The sequence below is a fragment of the Oryctolagus cuniculus genome, chromosome 5, assembly GCF_964237555.1.
Source record: "Oryctolagus cuniculus chromosome 5, mOryCun1.1, whole genome shotgun sequence".
NCBI classification, from domain to species: Eukaryota; Metazoa; Chordata; class Mammalia; order Lagomorpha; family Leporidae; genus Oryctolagus; species Oryctolagus cuniculus.
This window is the reverse complement of record NC_091436.1, coordinates 125,933,000-125,955,688: the sequence shown is the minus strand read 5'-3', so window position 1 is coordinate 125,955,688 and position 22,689 is coordinate 125,933,000. Positions and strand designations below refer to the sequence as shown.

The following is a 22,689-nucleotide window of genomic DNA, read 5'->3' as shown; positions in this document are numbered from 1 at the left end:
CCACCGTTCGCCACTAGGACCCAGAAATGGGAAAGTGAGACGAGGAGCTGCCAGAGGGCAGGCCTCAGAGGAGGAAGAGGGGGAGGAAGGAGACAGGTCCCAGATGGCCTGCAGACAGTCAGCAGGGGACAGCCGTCAGCAGGGGACAGCCCACAGCAGAGGCCACAGACAGGAAGGCGCCTGACAAAGATTCCCTGGGCTCCAGCAACAGCTGGGAGCAAACCGTGTCCAGGGCCTGCCCCCAGGCTGCAGGAGACGCCCTCTGCATGGCAGACCTGGCTGCTGGCAGCTGGCTTTGGGTGCCCGGGTGACGGAGATGGAGGGCATTGTCTTAGTGCTGGCCTTAGCTGTCACATGGCCTTCATTTGCAGCTGGGGGCGGGGGGGGGGGTGTGTGTGTGAACGCCCGGGTGGAATCCCCAGAGTGGTGGGGCAAGGGGAGCTGCTGGGGTGGGGAGTGGGGTACCCACCAGTAGGTAGCCAGTAATGTGCCTGGTGTGGTTATGGGAAGGCTCCTGGGTGCTCTCAAAACCTGTGTTCTGTGGGGGGGGGGGGGGCCCACATGCCACAGCCACTTGCCCGGCAAGCCCCACGGCCTGCACAGTGGCCTGGATGCACCTGAGCCCCTGGGTCCCTCACATGTCCTGCAGGGAGTCTGTCTCCTAACCCCACCTGAAGAGTCTCCTAACAGAGCCTGAAGTTCAACACCAAGTTCAACGGGCAGGCCTTGGGTCTCAGAGGCTTAGGCTGCCAGCTGGGATGCCCACATCTTAGGCTGAGTCACAGCTCCGCTTCCAATCCAGCTCCCTGCTAATGCGCTCCCTGGGAGGCAGCAGATCATGGTCCAAGTACTTGTGGGAGACCAGGATGGAGTTCCTAGCTTCAGCCTGCCCCGACCCTGGCTATTGTGGGCATTTAAGGAGTGAACCAGCACATGGAAGATTCTTTCTCTGTGTCTCTCTGTTACTCAGCTTTTCAAATAAATAAACTTTTAAAAAATATTTTAAATCAAACCTGGTTGTTTAAAAAAAAAAAAAAAACACCAAGTTCAAGTGTTGACAGATATGAAATGGCAGACAATGCAAGAGAGCACCCAGAACAGAGCCCGGGAGGAGAGCCTTTGCCAGGACGGGAGGCTATGACGGAGAAGCATGGTCGTGCTCACGCCTGCCCTGGCGCGTCTCAGGTCAGGTCAGGTCAGGAAGAGAGCTACAGCCTGATCGCTGCATAAATATTTACTGAGCAGGCACTGCGGGGGCGGAGTCACAGAAGCAATAGGGGAGGCCCCAGGAGCCCCTAAGTCTGTGTCACTTCCACCCCTTACAGCTGGGGGCAGCAGAAGTAAAGGAGACAAAGGCTGAGGCTCAACACCAGGTTCAAGTTCTGGCACAGCCGTTCCCCAGTCGCATGACCCAGGGCAAGTTACAGGAGACCTTCGGACCTCACTTTGCTTATCTATTAACTGAGAATAATGATACCATGACCTTAGCTGTTGAGGGACTAAGTAAGTAGGAAGTGCTTAGCTCAGTGTTGGCACATAGTGAGAACTGGATAAATGAATTCATACTCTTGTCGATGAGAAAATTGAGGTCCAGGAATGGAAGGGACGGTGCCATGCCTGAGGCCGGCTCACGTAGGACTGTGCTGCCCCACACCTGCTGGGTCTGTGATGAATGCCAGGTGGGGCCGGGGAGCCCTGGGATGACCTCAACAGTGCCTGTCCCCAACAGCTGCACAGTCTGGCCAAGCCCAGGGCGGACTCCTTTCCTGAGGAAGGCAGACAGACGGGCCAGCCAAGGGAGCCTTGGGGGTGATCCGCATCCCCCAAAAGACATGGAGAAGCCCCAGCCCCCAGTGCCCGCGAATGTTTGGAAGTGGAGCGGTTGCTGCAGGTGTACTTCACCAAGATGAGGTCCTGAAGTGGGTGGACCTCACCCCCACAGACCAAGGTCCTTCCGAGGAGAGGGGAGCGCCCTGGGAGGACAGAGGCAGGAGTGGTGCCGTGTCAGTGGGAAAGGGGGGTTTCAGGATGAAAAGCTCAGGTGCAGTGACAGGGACCACCCCTTCCCGGAAGGCATGGGCTGAAGGCAGGGACTGGACGACAGGTGAGGTCAGCCAGGCTGGTGGACCTCCTGGGGTGGGCCTCAGCTCGGGCATCAGGACTGGCAGGTTGGTTGGAAAGGGCTGGGTTGCTGGCAGCACCCGGAGGAAACAGATGGGAAGGAGGGGAAGAGGGGAAAGGCAGTGGTCAAAACGGCCCACTGGCCATGGAATTCCCCTGCAACTGCAGGGTTCTGGGTGGGGGAGGGCTCTTCTGCCCCTCCCCCCAGATCCTTCAACTGCCAAGCACCGCACTGGCCACCACCATGCTGTCCTCCCCAGGTAGGCACAGATGGGGTTTGTCCCATGCCTGCAGGGAAGGCGCTGTGTGTCCCCCATCAGACTGTGTGCCCCCGGAGGATGGGGACTGGGACTCCTCCATCAGGCTGGATGCTGATGGGCAGCAGAGGCCTCTTCCTCGGCTGCTTGGGAAGAAACAGGCGGCCGCTGGTCAGACCCGCTGGCAGGACCCAGGGCAGGAAGTCAGAGAGGGGCTGGGTGTGGAGGGGAGAAGGACCATGCTCACGGCCACGTGAGGAACAGGGCCAAGCTCAGGGAACAGAGAAGACCTCCTCCAAGGCCCTCGGTGCAGAAAGATGGGGAACGGCCCCACCCGATGGACTCAGGTCCACGAGAGAGGGCTGGTGGCCCGGGCTGGCAGAGAGGAGCCATCCCCGCTGGGGGAAGGAAGGGGTAGGGGGTCAGAGGGCCCCAACCTTGGCCGGCAGAAGGGCTCAGCCCTACACCTCACCGTCAGCCGGGGACAGCTGGGGCCTCCTGTGGGAGTCACCAGGGGTCAGCGGCCTCTAGCCCCCCCCCAGCCCTGGGCCTTCACCTGCCCCTGACCCCTGGAAGCTGAGGCCTCATAGCGGACCCCTCGCCCACTCCTCATTCTTCACTCATTCCCTGAGATGTCACAGTACAAATCAAGCTGTCCACACAGACACAGGTCCCCTAGGAGCCATGTGTTTGGAAAATCATTGAAAAAGTAGATTTTAAGTGTTCTCACCACACACACACACACAAAAAAAGGTAAGTATGTGAGGGTAACGCATGTGTGAGTCAGGTCCAGGAGCCATCCCAGTGCATACATGATCCGAGACATCATGTAGCACACGACAAATACAGTTTCTGTCATCTGAAAAGCACACTAGCATAGATTTAACTGGGGCAAGCAAGGCCCTGCAGGTCCCTAACCTGGTAGAGGAGCTGGAGCCTCCACCTTTGGTGATGGCTCCCAGTCTGACGGAGGAGACAGGATGTACTAGCAGAACAGAAAGCTTCCCATTTACTCACGTCTCATTTTACCATACCGCTCCAGCCTCTGCCTGTGCTGCCCGTAGCCAGCCCTGTCTGTCTGTCCTGTCCCTCTGTGTCATCCGGCCCCAGCCCCTGGCCAGCATCACAGGGCTTGGGTGTGCTGCCCTCTGCAGGGCTCTGTGGGTACTGCAGTGGTGTGTATGGGCATGGGGCTTCTCTGTGATGAGCAAGAAGTTCAGGCAGACCCAAGCTTTGTGTTTTATGGTGTTTGTGTGTGTGTGTGTGTGGGGGGGGTTGTTGTTTAAGATTTATTCATTTGGCCGGCGCCGCGGCTCACTAGGCTAATCCTCCGCTTGCGGCGCCGGCACACCGGGTTCTAGTCCCGGTTGGGGCGCCAGATTCTGTCCCGGTTGCCCCTCTTCAGGCCAGCTCTCTGCTGTGGCCAGGGAGTGCAGTGGAGGATGGCCCAAGTACTTGGGCCCTGCACCCCATGGAAGACCAGGAGAAGCACCTGGCTTCTGCCATCGGATCAACGCAGTGCACCGGCCACGGCAGCCATTGGAGGGTGAACCAACGGCAAAAGGAAGACCTTTCTCTGTCTCTCTCTCTCACTGTCCACTCTGCCTGTCAAAAAAAATATTTATTCATTTATTTGAAATGCAGAGTTACAGAGACAAAGACACACACACACATCTATTCACTGGCTCCCTCCCCTCACTGGCCACAATGGCCAGGACTGGACCAGGGTTCAGGAACTCTATCCTGGTCTCCCACGTGGGCTTCAGCTCCTGTCTGACCTCTCCCTGCTGGATGCTGGTAGCATCCACTGCCAGCTGTGACGACCAAAGAGGCCCGCAGACCCAGCCCTGGGGGACACGGCAACCCCTAATGGAGAACTCTGGACAGGACCTGCCTGCATAGACCCTGGGGTCCCCCTGGGGCAGGTGGGGACAGTCTGTTGTTCCTGATCTACTCTGAGGAGGACCCCCGAACTCATCCCTCCCATCATCCCTCCCAGAGGCTCCTCCCCTTCTGCTCTGAACCCTCTCCTGTGAAAGGGACCCCACTGTTCACCCCCCACAGTGTCTTTGAACAAAGAACTAGACCTCCCACCACTCCCACCACACACACACACACACACACACACACACACACACCTTTCATCATTTGCCCAAGTCTGACAGAGGAAGCTTCCTCTACCATTTCTTTCTTCCTTTCTTTTTTTTTTTTTTTAATTCATTTATTTATTTGAAAGGCAAAGTTACAGAGAGGCAGAGGCAGAGGCAGAGAGAGAGATCTTCCATCTGCTGGTTCACTCCCCAAATGGCTGCAATGGCCAAAGCTGAGCCCATCCAAAGCCAGGAGCTTCTTTCAAGTCCCCCAGTGGGTGCAGGGGCCCAAGCACTTGGGCCATCTTCCAGTGCTTTCCCAAGCCATAGCAGAGAGCCGGATCGGAAGTGGAGTAGCCAGGTCTCGAACCCGGCACCAATATGGAATGCTGGCACTGCAGGCAGCGGCTTTACCTGCCAGGGGCCTTCTACCATTTCTAAGAGAGCCCCTGGAGACTTAGGTGGGAAGAGGGAGGGCGGCAGGTGGGAATTCCTGGATTCTGGCCCCACACTCCTCTTCCCTACTCCCCAAAGCTAATACTTCCTGAGCCAGAACCTTGGGCGGGGCAGGGGGTGGTGGAAGGCAGCGAGGTGAGCCTAGGACAGGGGGCAGCCATGCCCCAGCCTCCCTGATCCTCCCACCCAAGCCGGCTGCCTCTCCCTGCCTCTGCGGCCTCGGTGCTGAAGCCAGGGAGGTCCTCGCAGACTCCAGGCGGGAATGCCCGGCCCAGAGTGAAGGGTGGCAGCGGTGAGCTGGGGTTTGCCCTCTGGAATGCAAACAAGACCATCTCCGGGTGATCCCCAGTGGGCCGAGGAAAGTCACCAGGAAGTCTTGTGACAGACACGTGGCACACAGCAGGGGGCTGTGTACGCCTCGTAGGAGCTCAGTGAAGGCAACTGGCATTTTCTGAGCCCTAACTAAACGCCAGCCTTTGCCCTAGATGTTGTCTTATTGAATCCTGCAACACCCTTCCCCCCACCCCCACCTCCGATGCAGCACCAGCTGCCTCCCCACCCCTTCCCCTTCCCTTCATCGCCCCCCTCCCCCAGCTGTCCCGGAAGGGGACTTCACAAAGACCACGTGGAAGCTGCGGGAGAGTGGGTGAGGGTCTGCTGACCACACCCAGCCTTGAGCAAAGCCTCTGCCCCTCCGCTCCGCCAGGCCCCCTCCACCGCAGCCCCCACCCAGCAGGGCAGTGAGTGTGGTGAGGGGGGGACGCGGATCCGCCTGCCTAGGTGTGAGCCCTCACTCTGCTGCCCACCCTGGGTGTGGCCTTGGGGCAGTTCAATCGCCCTGTGCGGTTCCCAGCTGGAGCAGGGGAATGGTAGCAATAAACATAACCAGTAGAGGGCGCAGGCAGGGGCATGGAAAGTGCTTGGGACAGGCTCAGGCCTGTGGTGACTTCTATAACTGCTACGGGAGTGCTGGTATTGCTATAACGGAAGGAAGAGTCCCAGCAGCTCCTTCAAGCCACTGGCTCATGGAAGAAGCAAGATCCCAAGTCCTCCCTCAACCTGATCCTTAAGGCCGATAGAACTTTCTGAGGGGGCCCGGGAGCATCCAGGCCCCCATGACCCCCGAAGGAACCCCTGAGAGGCCATTGTGGTGCCAGGCCAGCTTTTGCTCATCCCCCACACCAACCCTCTGCATCCCCGGGCTGGGCCAAGCTCTGTTTGTGTCCGGGAGGTGATGTGGGGGCATCTGTGGGCCCGCCCAGTTACCAGGCACCTGCTCTGGGGGTGCGCCCTGGTTGAGGGAGTGCAGAGGTGAGCCCCTGCCGTCTGCCCCTCCAAGGAGCCTCACTGCTCCCCCTGCTGTGAGGGAAGCACACACACCCCCTTCCAGAGTTGCCAGGAAACAACTCTTAAAACCTTGCGTTGGGCGGGTTCAGCCTGGCAGGGTTAAGACCCTGCCTGGGACGCCCACACCCTGTGTCCCAGTGCCTGGGTGTGAGTCCCAGCCCATTCCCGGCTAATGCACACCATGGGAGGCAGCAGGTGATGGCTTAGGTAGCTGGGTCCCTGCCACCCACATAGCAGTGTTGGATGGAGCTCCTGGCTCCCAGCTTTGGCCTGACCTGGAGCTGGCCATTGCAGGCATCTGGGGAGTGAGCTAGAGAATGGAATCCACCCCCCCTCCACCTCTCAAACACATATAAATAAGTAAAGAACGTTTGTTGAGCATCTACTAGGTGCTGACTACAACAGCAAGTGAAATAGACAGAAATTCCTGTCCTCGGAGCTGGTGCTGTGCCGTGGTGGGTTAAGCTGCTGCCTGCATTGCCCCTGTGGGCTCTGGTTCGAGTCCTGGCTGCGCCACTTCTGATTCAGCTCCCTGCTGATGCGCCTGGAAAGCCAGCAGAAGATGACTCAAATCTTTGGGCCCCTGCACCTACATGGGAGACCCAGATGAGGCCCCTGGCTCCTGGCTTCAGCCTGGCCCGGCCCTGGCTGTTGCAGCCATTTGGGGAGTGAACCAGTGGATAGAAAATATTTCTCACTTGAGTGTGGTAGGAGAAGGTTGGCTGAGAAGAGGCCACAGAGCAAGGTCTGGGGGCCCAGTGGGACTTTTTTCCCAGTGGACCCAGTGGGCCTAGGACCAGCATGACCCCAGACAGAGGCACAACAGTACGATGTTGCTGAGGAAGGAAGGTAGCCTGTGTCCAGGAAGGCACCAGCCACGTTGGGGCGGGTCACGTGACCAAGAAGACATCCAGGTAAAGCATGCAAGGGGCGGGTGTGTTTTGACCTCAGGGTAGGGAGGGAGGAAGCTGGTGAAAAGAAGGGGAAACTATTTTTCTGGCCTAGATTTTTAAATGGCTTTTGATATTTAAATGTATCTCTTAATTTAAAAAGAATTTAATTTCTTTGAAAGGCATAAATGTGGCACAATAGGTTAATCCTCTGCCTGCAGCTGCCAGCATCCCATCTGAACACCGGTTCTAGTCCCAGCTGCTCCTCTTCCAATCCAGCTCTAAGCTATGGCCTGGGAAAGCAGTGGAAGATGGCCCAAGTGCTTGGGCCCCTGCACACACATGGGAGACCCGGAAGAAGCGCCTGGCTCCTGGCTTTGGATTGGTGCAGCTCTGGCTGTTGCAGCCATTTGGGGAGTGAACCAATGGAAGAAATACCTCTCTCTCTGTCTCTCCCTCTCACTGTCTGTAACTCTACCTGTCAAATAAATAAATAAAATCTTAAAAAAGAAAGGAAGAAAGAAAGGTGGAGAGACAGAGAGACCCAGGCAAACAGAGATCTCCTATCTGCTAGCTCTCCCAATGCCTGCCCAATGCCTGGGCCGCGGAGCCCAGCTCTGTGGCATTGTGGGTAAAACCGTCGCTTGCAACGCCAGCATCCTATATGGGTCCCGACTGCTCCACTTCTGATCCAGCTCTCTGCTGTGGCCTAGGAAAGCAGTGGAAGATGGCCCAAGTCCTTGGGCCCCTGCATCCACGTGGGAGACCCAGAAAAGGCTCCTGGCTCCTGGCTTCGGATGAACCCAGTTCCGGCCATTGTGGCCATTTGGGGAGTGAACCAGTGGATGGAAGACTTCTCCCCCCACTCCTCTGCCTCTGCCTTCTGAATAAAACAAATAAATCTTTTTTTTTTTTTTAAGATTTATTTTAGGCCGGCGCCGCGGCTCACTAGGTTAATCCTCCACCTTGTGGCGTAGACACACCGGGTTCTAGTCCCGGTCGGGGCACCGGATTCTGTCCCGGTTGCCCCTCTTCCAGGCCAGCTCTCTGCTGTGGCCAGGGAGTGCAGTGGAGGATGGCCCAAGTACTTGGGCCCTGCACCCCATGGGAGACCAGGAGAAACACCTGGCTCCTGCCATCGGATCAGCATGGTGCGCCGGCCACAGCGCGCTGGCCGTGGCAGCCACTGGAGGGTGAACCAACGGCAAAAGGAAGACCTTTCTCTCTGTCTCTCTCTCTCACTGTCCACTCTGCCTGTCAAAAATTTTTTTTTTAATTATTTTATTTATTTGAAAATCAAGGTTACAGAGAGAGAGAGGTCTTCCCTCTGCTGGTTCACTCCCCAGATGGCCACAATGGCCGGAACTGCGCCGATCCGAAACCAGGAGCCAGGAACCTCCTCCAGGTCTTCCCATGTGGGTGCAGGGGCCTAAGGACTCAGGCCATCCTTCACTGCTTTCCCAGGCCATAGAAAAGAACTGGATCGGCAGTGGAGCAGCCAGGTCTCGAACCGGCGCCCATATGGAATGCTGGCACTGCAGGAAGCACTTTACTCACTATGCCACAGCACCAGCCCCAAATAAATAAGCCAAAAAAAAAAAAAAAAAAAAAAAAAAAAAAAAAAACTGACACCAGGAGCCAGGAAACCAACCTGGGTCTCCCATGTGGATAGCAGGTTTCCAATGACTTGAGCCATTACTGGTTGTCTTCTAGAAAGTGCATCAGCAGGGAACTGGAATCAGGAGCAGAGCTGGGGCACAGAGCTAGGCCCTCTGATATGGGATGCAGGCATTCCAAGTGGTGGTTGAACCACTATGCCAAATGCCCGCCCCGGAAGTTAACGTCTCAAAGAGGCTTTATGCCAGAAACTACAGCAAGCATCTTAGAGCATCACTCTACTGCACGGCTGGAGAAGCTGAGGCCAGGGAGACTGAGCCATGTGTGTGTCTGGGGGTGGGGGGTCCTGGCTGTTAATGATCCAGGTGCTCCCAGCAGTGTGGTGTGGCTCTACTAGGGGCAGCAGCAGGGCAGGCAGCCTGGAGGAGGAAGAGAAGAGGCAAGATGCAAAAGGGTGCAACTGACAATGTAAAGGATAGGGTGAGCGTACAGGGTGGGGTCCAGAAGATCCCCAGGGCTCTGGCCTGGGGAGAGGGGAGGAAGGAAGGGGCTCCATCTTGGCACAGGTGGAACCTGAAACGCTGGGGAGGGGGCTGTGGGAGGGCTGCTCCTCCTGGGCGGTGTCTGCATGAGGCTGATACGCACATTTGGCGTGGATGTAGATTTCTCCTCTCCACTTTTCCAAGGTGGCTGTGTCACCCACCAGCAGTGTACGAGGGTTCTGGGTTCCCCACATCCTCACCAGCACTTAATATTTGCCTTTTTATTTTTAAGATTTATTTATTTATTTGAGAGGTAGAGTTACAGAAATCGATCTCTCCTCTACTGGTTCACTCCCCAATTGGTCACAACGGCTGGAGCTGCCAGGAGCCACACATTTCCTCTGGGTCTCCCATGCAGGTGCAGGGGCCCAAGGATTTAGGCCATCTTCTACTGCTTTCTCAGGCCATGGCAGAGAGCTGGATCAGAAGTGGAGCAGCTGGGATTCCAACTGGAGCCCATATGGGATGCCGGCACCACAGGTGGAGGCTTAACCTACCACGCCACAGCGCTGACCCCTGTCTTTTGTTTTCAATGTTTTTAAAAATGTATTTCCTGGGGCCAGTGCTATGACTCTGCCTTTCAAATAAATAAATAAATCATCTTTAAAAAAGAGAACAAGATGTATTTATTTGAAAGGCAGAGTTAAAGAGTGAGAGAGGGAGAATCTTCCATCCACTTCTACGCAAACACTTGCAACAACTAGGGGTGGGCCAGGCGGGAGCCAGGAGCTCCATTCTGGTCTCCCATGCAGGTTACCGGGGCCTCAGCATTTGGGCCATCTTCTACTGCTTTTCCAGGTGCATTAGCAGGGCGCTGGGTCAGAAGCAGAGTAGCTGGCACTCAAATGGGCACTCCCCTAGGGTCGTAAGCAACGGCTTAACCCGCTGTGCCTAATGGGTGTGAAGTGGCATTCTCGCTTTGTTCTTAAATTGCATTTCCCTGACGACTAAGAACACCGAGTTTACCGGTCCTTTGTAAATCTCAACCTGAAAAACACCTGTTCTTTCACTGGGTTGTCTTCTTTGTTTTTGAGCAGAGGACATTTTTCCCGACAAGGGCATGGTGGCTTACATAAACCACAGCCGACTCAAGGCCAAGGGCGTGGGCCAACACCACAATGCCCACTGCTACAGGAACCAGAGTTTTGAGGAGCTGCGGGCCACCTGTCTGAGGAGGGGTGAGCTGTTCGAGGACCCCCTGTTCCCCGCGGAGCCCTGCTCGCTCGGCTTCAAGGACCTTGGCCCCAACTCCAAACATGTGCAGGCCATCAGCTGGCAGCGGCCCAAGGTGCGCCCTGGGAGCCGAGGCACCGGCCACGGGGGTGGGCGTAGGGGCAGGGTGGTGGTGGTTGGGTTTGTAGCGACTCCACAGTCTCTTTGCTCATCTCCAACCCTCCGCTGCCCAGCCTGGACCCTCACCTTCCTCCCCCCCACCAACAGAGCTGGAACAGTTCTGAATGTGCTTAAGCCAAAGGCCCCAGACAGCCCTGGGGAGGTCACCCGTGAGCCTTGGCTCTCACGGCCCTGAGGCAACGCCAGGTTGCTCCTCCCCACACTGTTCCCCGGTACACAGTCCAGGGGGAAGGCAGGGGGCCTGTCCTGGGCCCCCTGAACCCCTGCTTCCTTCCTCCCTGCAGGACATCACGAGCAACCCTCAGTTCATCGCTAACGGGATCTCTCCGACTGACATCTGCCAGGGGATACTCGGTGAGCCGGGCGGGAAGCCGGGCTCCGCTGGCAGGTGGGGAAAGCCAGGCAGGAGGACTTGGGGCGTGGCAAGGTGTCTTTGGAGGCTGGAAAACTGGGGTGCCTAAGTTCAGACCATCTACTTCCGCTTCCAGGTCCCGCCGCTTCCGCGCTGCGGGAGCGTCGTGCGCGTTCCCCAGTCCCACCCCGCACCTGGTGCCACCTCCACCTGCTGCACTCGGGGGAGGGGGGGGCATCTGGGAAGCAGCATTGGTCACCGATTGCCACATAATTAGTTACCCAAGACTTAGGGACTTAAAAAAGAAAACCAGCAAGGCTTGACACACACTTCCATGGGTCGGGAAATGCGGAGCCGGGGAGGTCTCCCGTGAGGTCACAGCCCGGGCTGTTGCCATCTGAAGCCTGGGCTGCAGCGGCAGCTCTCCTCCCCAGAGGGGCTGTCACGCGTCAGGAGGCCTCGCCCGAGGGACTTCCCAGGAGGCTGTTCGGGTGTCCACGCAGCGTGGCCGCTGCCCGCCCGCCCCCCCACCCCCACCCAAAGCCAGCGATTCCTGGGAGAAGGCGAGCCGAGTGTCCTACGAGCTGGTCTTAGGGATCACACAGGGGCAGCCCCAGCATACTCAGCGCCCCTGATGCTGGTCCCCACTGCACCTCCTGAGAATCCGCAGAGGGATCGGAGCCGCCTCAGGCCAGCCTCCCATGGGCCATGTGGATGACCCTGAGGCCGCGGGGGGGGGGGGGCTCCATTCTGCCCTGCTTGTGGCAAAGAGAGCAAGGTGTGGGCAGGGCAACCCCTCCTCCTGCTTTTCAGGGGACTGCTGGCTGCTGGCCGCCATCGGCTCCCTCACCACATGCCCCAAACTGCTGTACCGCGTGGTGCCCAGGGGGCAGAGCTTCAGGAAGAACTATGCAGGCATCTTCCACTTCCAGGTGAGGGCGGGGTTGCTGCGTGGGGTGGGGGCCAGTGCAGGAGAGACAGACAGGATCCACGCCAGCGCTGAGGCTTCCGGTTTTTCTTTTTGATTTCACAGAATAGCATTCATGGGGGGGGGGGGGGGTTTGGGTCTAATTGTGACAGCAAACTCTGCTCATGGAAAAAACCACACAGGCGAATGTTTTCAAAGATTTATTTGAAAAGCTGAATTACAGAGAGGCAGAGGTGGAGAGGGGTCTTCCACCTGCTGGTTCACTCCCCAAGTGGCTGCAATGGCTAGAGCTGGACTGATCTGAAGCCAAGAGCCAGAAGCTTCTTCTGAGTCTCCCACGTGGGTGCAGGGACCCAAAGACTTGGGCCATCTTCCACTGCTTTCCCAGACCATAGCAGAGAGCTGGATTGGAAGTAGAGCAGCTAGAACTCTAACCGGCACCCACATGGAATGCTGGTCCCGCAGGCGGCGGCTTTACCCGCTACGCCACAGCACTGGCCCTACAACCAAATGTTTTTAACCACCCTTACTAGTTTGTGGCTCTCATCCTGCCTTCTCATTATTCATGTCTGCGTGTGTATGTGTCTGCGTGTATATGTCTGTGTATGCCTGTGTGCATCTCCGTGTGCATGTGTGTATCCATGTGCATGTATGTATATGTATGTATTTGTGTATCCGTTGCATATATGTATATGTATGTGTCTGTATATTTGTGTGTATGTGTGTCAGTGTGTATGTGTGCACTTCTGTGTCTGTGTCTCTGTTGTGCACATCTGTGTGTATGCATGTGTCTGTGTGCCTGTGTGTGAATCTGTGTGTGTGTCTAGGTTTTTGTGCCTAAGTATGTGTCTCTCTGTATATTTGTGTCTATGTGTGCCTGTGTGGCCTCGTTACTTCTGCCACATTCTGGTTGTAAGCTGCCCCTCTAACTTAGCAGCACGTGGGCAGCCCCCCACGTCAGCAGACACAGCCTCTGCATTGCCTTTCCCGCTGTGGAGCCATCCTGAAGCGTGGGACAGCGGGCCTGCGTGTCACCAAACCCGGCCACCAGGGGGCGCTGGGGTGCGGGGGCGTGTTGGGGTACGGGGTGCCTGCGTCTGTGGCGGGCTGAGGCCCCCTGCCGCCCCCAGCTCTGGCAGTTCGGGCAGTGGATGGACGTGGTGGTGGACGACCGGCTGCCCACCAAGAACAACAAGCTGGTGTTCGTGCACTCGGTCCAGAACTCGGAGTTCTGGAGCGCCCTGCTGGAGAAGGCCTACGCCAAGTGAGTGCCCCGAACCCGCGCCTTGCCGGGCCTTGCGCGGCGGGGGCGGCCCGCTTCCCTCACCGCGGCCTCTCCGCGCCTGCCCGCAGGCTGAGCGGGTCCTACGAAGCGCTGGCGGGGGGCAGCACCATGGAGGGCCTGGAGGACTTCACCGGGGGCGTGGCCCAGAGCTTCCAGCTGCAGAGGCCGCCGCCTGACCTGCTGAGGCTCCTGCGGAAGGCAGTGGAGCGCTCCTCCCTCATGGGCTGCTCCATCGAAGTAAGCGGGGGCTGGCGACCTCAGGGCCTTTGCTTCTCCCCCTCAGGGTTCTTTCCCCAGACAGCTGCGAGCCTGGCTCCTTCCTCACATTTGAGCCCAGCCATTCTCCCCTCAGACCAGCCTCCCCCAAGCCCCCACGCCGTTACCTTCCCGACGTTCCTTGCCGCCTGCCATACCTTGCCTGTCTGTGTGCTTTTTCCGGGCCCATCCTCTCCAGAATGGATTCGCAGTCCACGAGGGCAGTACTCCAGACAGCCCCGCAGGCAGGAGGCACCCAACAAATATTTATTTAAACAAGCGAACCCAGAGTGCCCCCCATGTGACCCTGCGGTTGTATTCCTGGGCGTTCCTCACAAAGGAGTGAAGCCTTGTGTCCAGGCAAAGCCTGGTCACAAATGTTCCTAGCAACTTCACTTTTTTTGAAACGATATTTTTCTTGTTTTTTGTTTATTTCAGAGGCAGAGAGACAGGCAGATAGGCAGAGGACCCTCCCATCCTCTGGTTCACTCCCCGAATGCCCGGCACAGCCAAGGCTGGACCAGGGCTGGAGCCAGGAACACATGCAGATCTCCCCTGTGGATGGCAGGGACCCAATTCCTCGAGCCATCACTACCGTCCCCCAGGGTCTGCACTGGCAGGAAGCTGGGGTGAGGAGCCAGAGCTGGGAATGGAACCCAGGCACTCCAGTGTGGGATGTGGGCGCCTTAACCGCCAGGCTAAATGCCTGTGCCGAGCAAATGTATTCCCAGTAGTCAAAATCAGGAAATGACCTGGATGAATGAACGGCTGAACTAACCACGGTGATCACGCACCATGGGCTACTTAGGCAGCAACACAGAGGAACCCGCTGTTGAGACGTAGCTCCAGGGAATTGTGCCACATTTAAAAAGTCAGCTTCCCCCCAGGTCACACACTGCGCGACTCCACTCATAGGACATTCCAGGAAGGAGGAAGTTATACAGAGGATGTAGGATGGTGGGAGGCTCTGAAAGGGTGAGAAGAGGTGGGCGTGGTTACAGAAGCGCAACCCAGCATGTGTGTGTGTGTGTGTGTGTGTGTGCACGCACGTGTGTGCTTGTGTTGATGGAAATGTCCCATGTCTCAGCTACACAGGCGTCCAAACCACATGGATCGCACCTTAACCAGTCCCGGCACACGATGGGGGAACCTGTGTGAGGTTGGCGGCTCATGTCCACATGGACGTCCCGCTCTCACACGCTGCAGCTTTGCAACCCCAGGGAACTGGGTGTGGGCTACAGATGCGTGTGAACCTACAGTTGTTTCCAAACAGAAAGTGTCATGACAATTCAAACGAACCAGAGTTCTTTACTTTCTTTGGGTGCCCGGGTCCCTCTGCCCAGACCCTCCCTGCCTCCCGTCCATCTGTGTCCTGCAGGTCAACAGTGACAGTGACCTGGAGTCCGTGACCCACAGGATGCTGGTGAGGGGACATGCGTATGCAGTGACCGGACTTCAGGATGTGAGTCTGGACCACTGTGACCTTCCCTGAGAAAGATAGGAACCTCTTCCTGACCCCACGCCCCTGACCGTCAACCCGCTACCCCCAGGTCCTCTTCAGAGGCAAGGCGGAAACGCTGATTCGGGTGCAGAATCCATGGGGCCGGATTGAGTGGAACGGAGCCTGGAGTGACAAGTAGGGGCCCCCGAGCCAGGCGAGGAGGGGAGCAGGGGACTCGGCCGACCCCAAGAGCAAGGCAGGACCACCAAAGGAGCACCCGGGGTCCCGTCTGGGAGGACACCCTAAGCGCCAGGGCCGGCCCCTCCATCTAGATCCTGCATTTTAACTCAGGACCCCAGAAGGCCTGTGTTCAGGGATGGGGGTGTCCCCCGGGGTTGGGGGGAGCGGGCACTGCCTGCCCCCACCGCTCTCCTTGCACTTGCCTGTGTCTGCTCCAGCGCCAGGGAGTGGGAAGAGGTCAGCCCGGACATGCAGATAGAGTTGCTGCACAAGAAGGAGGACGGGGAGTTCTGGTCAGTGTGGCGGGGGCCCCTGCAGCCCTTTGGCTATGGCGCCTCAGGGGGCGGGGCCTAGGGATGCCCGTGAGCCTCCAATCACTCCCTACCCCCACCCCCGCCCAGGATGTCCTACCAGGATTTCCTGAAGAACTTCACGCTCCTGGAGATCTGCAACCTCACACCCGACACGCTGTCCGGGGAATACAAGAGCTACTGGCACACCACCTTCTACGAGGGCAGCTGGCGCAGGGGCAGCACCGCGGGGGGCTGCAGGAATAACCCCGGTGGGTGAGGGCAGGAAGGGAGGGGTGGGCTTCGGGCTCGACATGAAAGCAGGCCCAGGCCGGCGCTGCGGCTCAATAGGCTAATCCTCCACCTGCGGCGCGGGCGCACCGGGTTCTAGTCCTGGTCCGGGCGCCGGATTCTGTCCTGGTTGCCCCTCTTCCAGGCTAGCTCTCTGCTGTGGCCCGGGAGTGCAGTGGAGGATGGCCCAAGTGCTTGGGCCCTGCACCCCATGGGAGACCAGAAGCACCTGGCTCCTGGCTTTGGATGAGCGCGGTGCGCCGGCCGCAGCTCACCGGCCGCGGCAGCCATTGGAGGGTGAACCAAAGGCAAAGGAAGACCTTTCTCTCTGTCTCTCTCTCTCACTGTCCACTCTGCCTGTCAAAAAAAAAAAAAAAAAAGAAAAGAAAGCAGGCACAGGGCACAGGGTCACGGGCCACGGGCTCAGGGGGGCCTGAGTTAGGGGTCAGGCCCATTCCCATTAACCCCCACCCCCCGCCGGGCTCCGTGGCTGGGGCAGCTCAGTCCGCCCTGGGAAGGGCACGGTCAAGGATCTGCCCTCCAGCATAGCCGTGCGGATCCGCTTCCCCCACAGACACATTCTGGACCAACCCCCAGTTCAGGATTTCTCTCCCTGAGGAGGATGACCCTGACGAAGACTCGGAGGACAACACAATCGTCTGCACCTGCCTCGTGGCCCTGATGCAGAAGAACTGGCGGCACGGGCGGCCGCAGGGCTCCCAGCTCCACACCATTGGCTTCGTCATCTTCTCGGTGGGCGCCCCGGCCGGTCCCCCGGCCACCCTCGCTCCCCTGCCTGGCCTCTGCCCAGGAGAACCCCTCCTCCCCAGGACCACTGCCCGCCCAGGGAGAGAGACAAGCTCCAGCAGGCTTCATCCACAGCCCTGTCCCTTGAGGCAGGGCTCTTCCCACCCAGGTTGACATTCACAACAGGGAACTGGGGCTTGCTTGGTGCCAGGGGCGTGGTTCCCAAGGCCTGAGGGACATTGCCTTCCTGTGCCTTCCAGCAAGCAGGAAGGGGAGGGGACTGAGGGCAGAGAAGTGAGGGCATCTGCCCAGGCTTCCAGGTCCCGGGATCAGGGGTGGAGTCTGTGATTCCCAGGCACTCAGAACTTCTCCACAACCCCCCAAGGGTCCCCCAAGTCACCCCACCCGTGACACTCACCGAGGAGCCAAGAGAAACCCCCGCAAAGTATTTCCCAGTACAACCTGTGCTTTGCAAAAACCCTAGGAATGGTCCTTTGTCTGCTCCTTTGTGGCGTCAACAATATTTAGAGAGCACCTGCTCCATGCCAGGGTCCAGTCTAGTCTCCAGGGGCTCAACAGAGAGCAGGGACACGCACAGCCTTGGCCTACGCCAGATTAACAGATGTGTCTGCAGACGCCACGTCCAAGGATAAGAAGGGCTCTGCTGCAGCCCCAGCTGGATGGAGTGCAGGAGCCTAATTAAGGGAGCTGGCAGCCCCAGCCGTGGAGCGCCAGCCTCGCTCGGCTTCCTGTCGCTGTCACTTCAGACCCCAGACTAGGTCATTTTATAAAGGAAAGACGTTTATTTAGCTCATGCTTCTGGAAGTCCAAGGATATGGCATCTGGTGCGGGCCTTCCTGCTGGGTCATGACCTGGGGACAGGCATTACAGGGCTGTGAGCGCTCCCCGGGCTGACTCAGGTCTCTCTTCCTGTTCTTCTGAGGCTACCAATGCAACCATGGGGGCCTTAGCTTTGTGACCTCGTCCGAACCTCATGACCTCCAAAAGGCTCCGCCTCCGGAAGCCGTTAACCTGGCGCCGTGGGGATGAAGTCCCAGCACGAGTCCTGGAGGGAACACCAGCAGGGCAGCAGCTGCTCTGTTCACCTTGACTTCACTCAGCTTTCTGCACATGTACTTGATGTCAGTCCTCAAGTTCAAGAGTCACCCATTAACGTCCTCCAGGATATGGGTGTTCCTTGGAATAGCAGCTGGAAAATGTTCTTAGTTTCCATAACAGCTCTCACTTTTAACTGGGTGAGCCTGGGCGAGTCACCTCACCTTTGGGATTCCATTTCCCGTCCTTAGGCGAGGCCCTGGCAAAGCTTTGTGTGAACTGTTCTTTGTGAGCCAAAGCAGACAGATTCCTAATGCCAGGACCTTTTAGCTCTCACGATCCCAGGCCCCATGCCACCATCAGTGCCCCTGTGCTCCTGGAATACCCCCAACACACACACACACACAATGCACACACCTTACATGGTGTGTAAGAGCTCTGAGCCCCTTTACTACTCTGGAGACCTGATTCTCTCTCTCTCTCTCTCTCTCTCTCTCTCTCTCTCTCTCTCTCCCCCTTTCCCAGGTCCCGAAGGAGGTACAGAAAATGAAGACCTAGGGTTTGATCCTGGGCAGCACTCACCCTAACCCTGGCTGCATGGGGATGGGCAGGGGCTGGGATATGGGGAAAGGCTCTGGGGGGCACTGGGTTGGGATTCCAGCACCCTCTGGCCTTGATGGGAATCGGGGACAAGAGAGAGAGAGAGCACACTGGGATTCCTGCCACTTGGCTGGTGTCCAGACCAGGTCCCTTGGGAGTGACACCCACCTTGGGGGACCCTCTCTCCCTGCCCTCCCGTGCCAGTCCTGTACCCACCTCCGGGGCTCGTGTGTAGTTTCAGAACATCCAGGATGTCCACTTGAAGAAGGACTTTTTCACAAAGTATCAGGACCATGGCTTCTCTGAGATCTTCACCAACTCCCGGGAGGTGAGCAGCCAGCTCCGGCTGCCGCCCGGGGACTACATCATCATCCCTTCCACCTTCGAGCCGCACAGAGACGCCGACTTCTTGCTTCGGGTCTTCACGGAGAAGCACAGCGAGTCCTGGTGAGAGGCTGCACCTCCCTGCTCCAGAGCTGGAGGAGGTCAAGTTCAGGGTGCTGTCATCGTCTGCGCACGTTGTCCCTGTTTTACAGTCAGGGAAGCTGAGACAGGCAGAGGTCCAGTCAGCTGTCAACAGAACCAGAGCTAGGCCCAGACCCCAGATTCCGGGGTGGGAGGAGGGTCCCCAGGTGCTTCAGCACCTCTCCCAGAGCCAGCCCATGGAAACGCCCCTCCCCCAGCCCCAGTAACCCCCGAGCCTTCTATGTCTTTGCCAGGGAGCTGGATGAAGTCAACTACTTGGAGCAGCTTCAGGAGGTGAGGGGAGGCTCCGGGGTTGGGTTGGAAGATGGCACCCAGGGGTGTACATGACTGGTTAGCACTGGCCCCTTTGCCACTCCCCTTCCCCCAGGAGAATGTCTCCGAGGAGGCCTTGGACCAGAACTTCATCCGTCTGTTTGAGATCGTGGCAGGAGAGGTGACAGAGCCGTCGGCTCAGGGCTGAAGGGAGGCAGCTGTGGGGCCGAGGGGCCCAGCAGGGGCTGACATCCTGCTCTCTAGGACAACGAGATAGACATGTATGAGCTCCAAAGGCTGCTCAACAGGATGGCCATGAAACGTGAGTCTTGCGCATGCCCCGGGCCCCATCCCGACCACTCCCTGCGTCCCCACAGTGCTCCCTCCATTCCACCTCTTCTTCCCGCCCCTGCCCTTCCCCACAGTCAGAAACTTCAAGAGCAAGGACTTTGGCTTGGACTCCTGCCGCTGCATGGTCAACCTCATGGATGTATCTTCCTGTCCAGTGGACAGTCCTGCCCGGTGCTCTCCTACCCCTGACCTGGCTCAGGGGAGGCTGCCTCTCCAGCCAGCGGTGCGCTGTGTCCTTGCTGGGGACTGGACTCCATGATAGCAAAAGATGCCAGGCCTGGCCGGCGCCGCGGCTCACTAGGCTAATCCTCCGCCTTGCGGCGCCGGCACACCGGGTTCTAGTCCCGGTCAGGGCGCCGGATTCTGTCCCGGTTGCCCCTCTTCCAGGCCAGCTCTCTGCTGTGGCCAGGGAGTGCAGTGGAGGATGGCCCAGGTGCTTGGGCCCTGCACCCCATGGGAGACCAGGAAAAGCACCTGGCTCCTGGCTCCTGTCATCGGATCAGCGCGGTGCGCCGGCCGCAGCGCGCCGGCCGCAGCGGCCATTGGAGGGTGAACCAACGGCAAAGGAAGACCTTTCTCTCTGTCTCTCTCTCTCACTGTCCACTCTGCCTGTCAAAAAAAAAAAAAAAAAAGATGCCAGGCCTGCCTGGGAAGCTTGGGCCCCTGCCAACCACGTGGGAGAACAGGATGCAGCTCCTGGCTCCTGGCTTCAGCTTGACTCAGACTGGGCTGTTGTGGCCATCTGAGGAGCGAACCAGCAGATGGAAGCTCGCTCTCTCTCTCTCTCTCTCTCTCTCTCTCTCTGTGTGTGTGTGTCACTTAGAGAGATCTTCCATCCGCTGGTTCACTCTCTAAATGGCCATAACAGCCGGAGCTGGGCTAGGCTGAAGCCAGGAGCCAGGAGCTCCATCCAGGTCTCCCACATGAGTACAGGGGCCCAACCATTGGGCCATCTCTGCTGCTTTCCCAGGTGCAATAGCAGGATGGGCAGCAGGGCAGCTGGGACTTGAACCGGCGCTCTGACATGGGATGCTGGCATCGCAGGCATTGGCTTAACCCACTGCACCACAGTGCTGGCCCCAATAAGTACAGTCTTTTTTAAGGAAGATGCCAGCCCTTCCAGCTGTTGCCATGCAAGAACCTTCGACTGTGTGCCCCCTCTGTGTGGCCCTCTGCTTCCCTGCCCCCACCAGGCCCTCCTCATCCCCTTCTTGGCTATCCTTAACCACCCCCCAGAAAGATGGCTCTGGCAAGCTGGGGCTTCTGGAGTTCCAGATCCTGTGGAAAAAAATCAAGAAATGGACGGTAAAGGGTACTGGGGGGGGTGTCTTTGGGAGGGTGGAAACCAGTAAGGGCGGAGCTAGAACTGGAGTCCCCGGCTGCGTGTGCACGCGCGCGCGCGCACACACACATACACACACAAACACGAGCACGCACACACGCACGGTCAGCTGGAGTGCAGGTACAACCAGCCAGCCAAAATACTGAACAGCCAGCACAGCCAGGGCCCGGCCAGTCTCAGCAGGTGCCGACTGACCCCCTGTGGATCACTAGGTGGGAGGAGCACAGGGAGCTGGGAGGGGGAGGGGTGCCCCAGGGCCCCAGAGGCTGCTGTGAGCCCAGTGTGCTGAGGCATTTCACTGTTCCCAGCAACACACCATGCACACAGCCCTATCTATTCACCTCTGCAGGACATCTTCCAAGAGTGTGACCAGGACAACTCAGGGACCCTGAACTCCTACGAGATGCGCTTGGCAATTGAGAAAGCAGGTGGCCAGGGACCAGGGGCCAGGAGATGGCTTTGGGGCAGGGTGGCAGTGGAGGGCAGTGGCTGGAAGCCTGGCCTCTCCCCCTGCCCTGTCCACTTTGTCCCAGGCATCAAGCTGAACAACAAGGTGATGCAGGTGGTGGTGGCGAGGTACGCGGATGACAACATGATCGTGGACTTTAACAGCTTCATCAGCTGTTTTCTGAAGCTGAAGGCCATGTTCAGTGAGTCAGGCACCTGCCCACTGCCCAGCCCTGCCCAGCCCAGTCCAGGACTCTGGCCCTCTCCCGCACCTCCCCCCAGCCAGTGCTGCTCCACAGCCATCCCCACGGCTGGCTCAGAACTGGGTCTGGCACCCAGCAGAGCTATCTTGAACTGTGGTCGGTCATTCTCCCCTGGACCACTGGAGCCAGCTGGGGGGCAGCAAGGAAGAACGTGTGCCCTGACATTCTCTCGAGCCAGGGGTGGGTCTTTCTCAGACCGCTGACTCAGCTCAGCCCTTCTCCCCTGCCACCCCCCAAAACAGCCTTCTTCCTGACCATGGACCCCCAGAACACTGGCTGCATTCACGTGAACCTGCAGCAGGTACGTGGGATGCTCCTCCACCCGCGGCCCCGCCCCCCCATGAGTCGCCCCGCCCCCCCATGAGTCGCCCCGCCCATCCTGTGCCCCTCCTAAAACCACCCCTCCTCGCCGTCTCTTGGGCTGTCTTCTCTCCATGCAGTGGCTGCAGGCAATCATGTGGGGATAGAGGCGCAGCGAGGGTGCTGGGCAGAGCAGGGGGCCAGTCCTCGCAGCTCTCAGCTGAAGGGAAAGGCTGCAGATGCCGAGTTTACCCTGTGTGCATCCTCCCAGTTTCCCCAGCCAGGCTTGGGGAGCAGCTGGATCGACCTCACAGTCTCCCTCCCTCTCTGGATAGATTTTACGACAAATGAAGTGATGCTTCCCTGGTGCCCCCATGACTAGGGAGGCCAAGAATAGGGAAGGGGCTCCTAGCTCACTTCCTGCTTCCCAGCTGCCTCCTGACCCTCTCACACCTGCCTCCTGGCCCAGCCTCGCCCCCCGCCCACCCACAGACCCTCACACCTGCCTCCTGGTCCAGCCTCGCCCCCCGCCCACCCACGGACCCTCACACCTGCCTCCTGGTCCAGCCTCGCCCCCCGCCCACCCACGGACCCTCACACCTGCCTCCTGGTCCAGCCTCGCCCCCCGCCCACCCACGGACCCTCACACCTGCCTCCTGGTACAGCCTCGCCCCCCGCCCACCCACAGACCCTCACACCTGCCTCCTGGACATTATCGTAATAAACACACGTGCTGGCTTCCATGTCTCTGTGTGTGTACAACAGCAAGAGGTTGGCTGGGCTGGAAGTCCACTGCCCAGCATCAAGCAAATCCTGAAGCTTTGTTGGGCAAGGGTGGCAGCCCCCACTTCCGGGGAGCACTTAGACCTGTGTGGCCGTCACAGTGACTCGGGGACACCGCTGGCACTTGCAAGCAGTGCCAGATGCTGAGTGCACAGCAATGCCTGTCGTGAAGAGAACCGTGCGTGCCTCAGTTGGGGTGCAGCTAGGGAACCAGCCACCTGCAAACCCCGTCATCAGGGCTGGCAGAGTTAGGGGCCTGCAGGCCCTGAGCCTCCCCTCTCATCTGTGCCCTCAAACTGGAGCCCCC

The 22,689-nt window shown here is 58.5% G+C and overlaps 1 protein-coding gene across 3 annotated transcripts; it reads left to right on the top strand.

The window, feature by feature from the left end:
• The first annotated feature begins 2,250 nt into the window (after positions 1-2,250).
• CAPN11 (calpain 11) lies at positions 2,251-22,337 on the top strand. 3 transcript variants are annotated; one of them, XM_051854681.2, is made up of 22 exons: positions 2,251-2,381; positions 10,358-10,608; positions 10,958-11,027; positions 11,839-11,957; positions 13,084-13,217; positions 13,307-13,475; positions 14,872-14,955; positions 15,044-15,129; positions 15,393-15,467; positions 15,576-15,736; positions 16,330-16,508; positions 18,084-18,095; positions 18,394-18,605; positions 18,878-18,917; positions 19,012-19,077; positions 19,161-19,218; positions 19,322-19,386; positions 20,484-20,552; positions 20,939-21,017; positions 21,123-21,239; positions 21,542-21,600; positions 21,740-22,337. In XM_051854681.2, the coding sequence occupies exons 1-22, from the start codon at positions 2,267-2,269 to the stop codon at positions 21,764-21,766; spliced, it is 2,247 nt and encodes a 748-aa protein (XP_051710641.1). In that variant the 5' UTR covers positions 2,251-2,266; the 3' UTR covers positions 21,767-22,337. The 3 variants fall into 3 exon arrangements, with proteins under 3 accessions (XP_051710641.1, XP_051710642.1, XP_051710643.1); XM_051854683.2 differs by lacking the exon at positions 2,251-2,381 and adding an exon at positions 7,051-7,185; XM_051854682.2 differs by lacking the exon at positions 18,084-18,095.
• Positions 22,338-22,689: the final 352 nt, after the last annotated feature.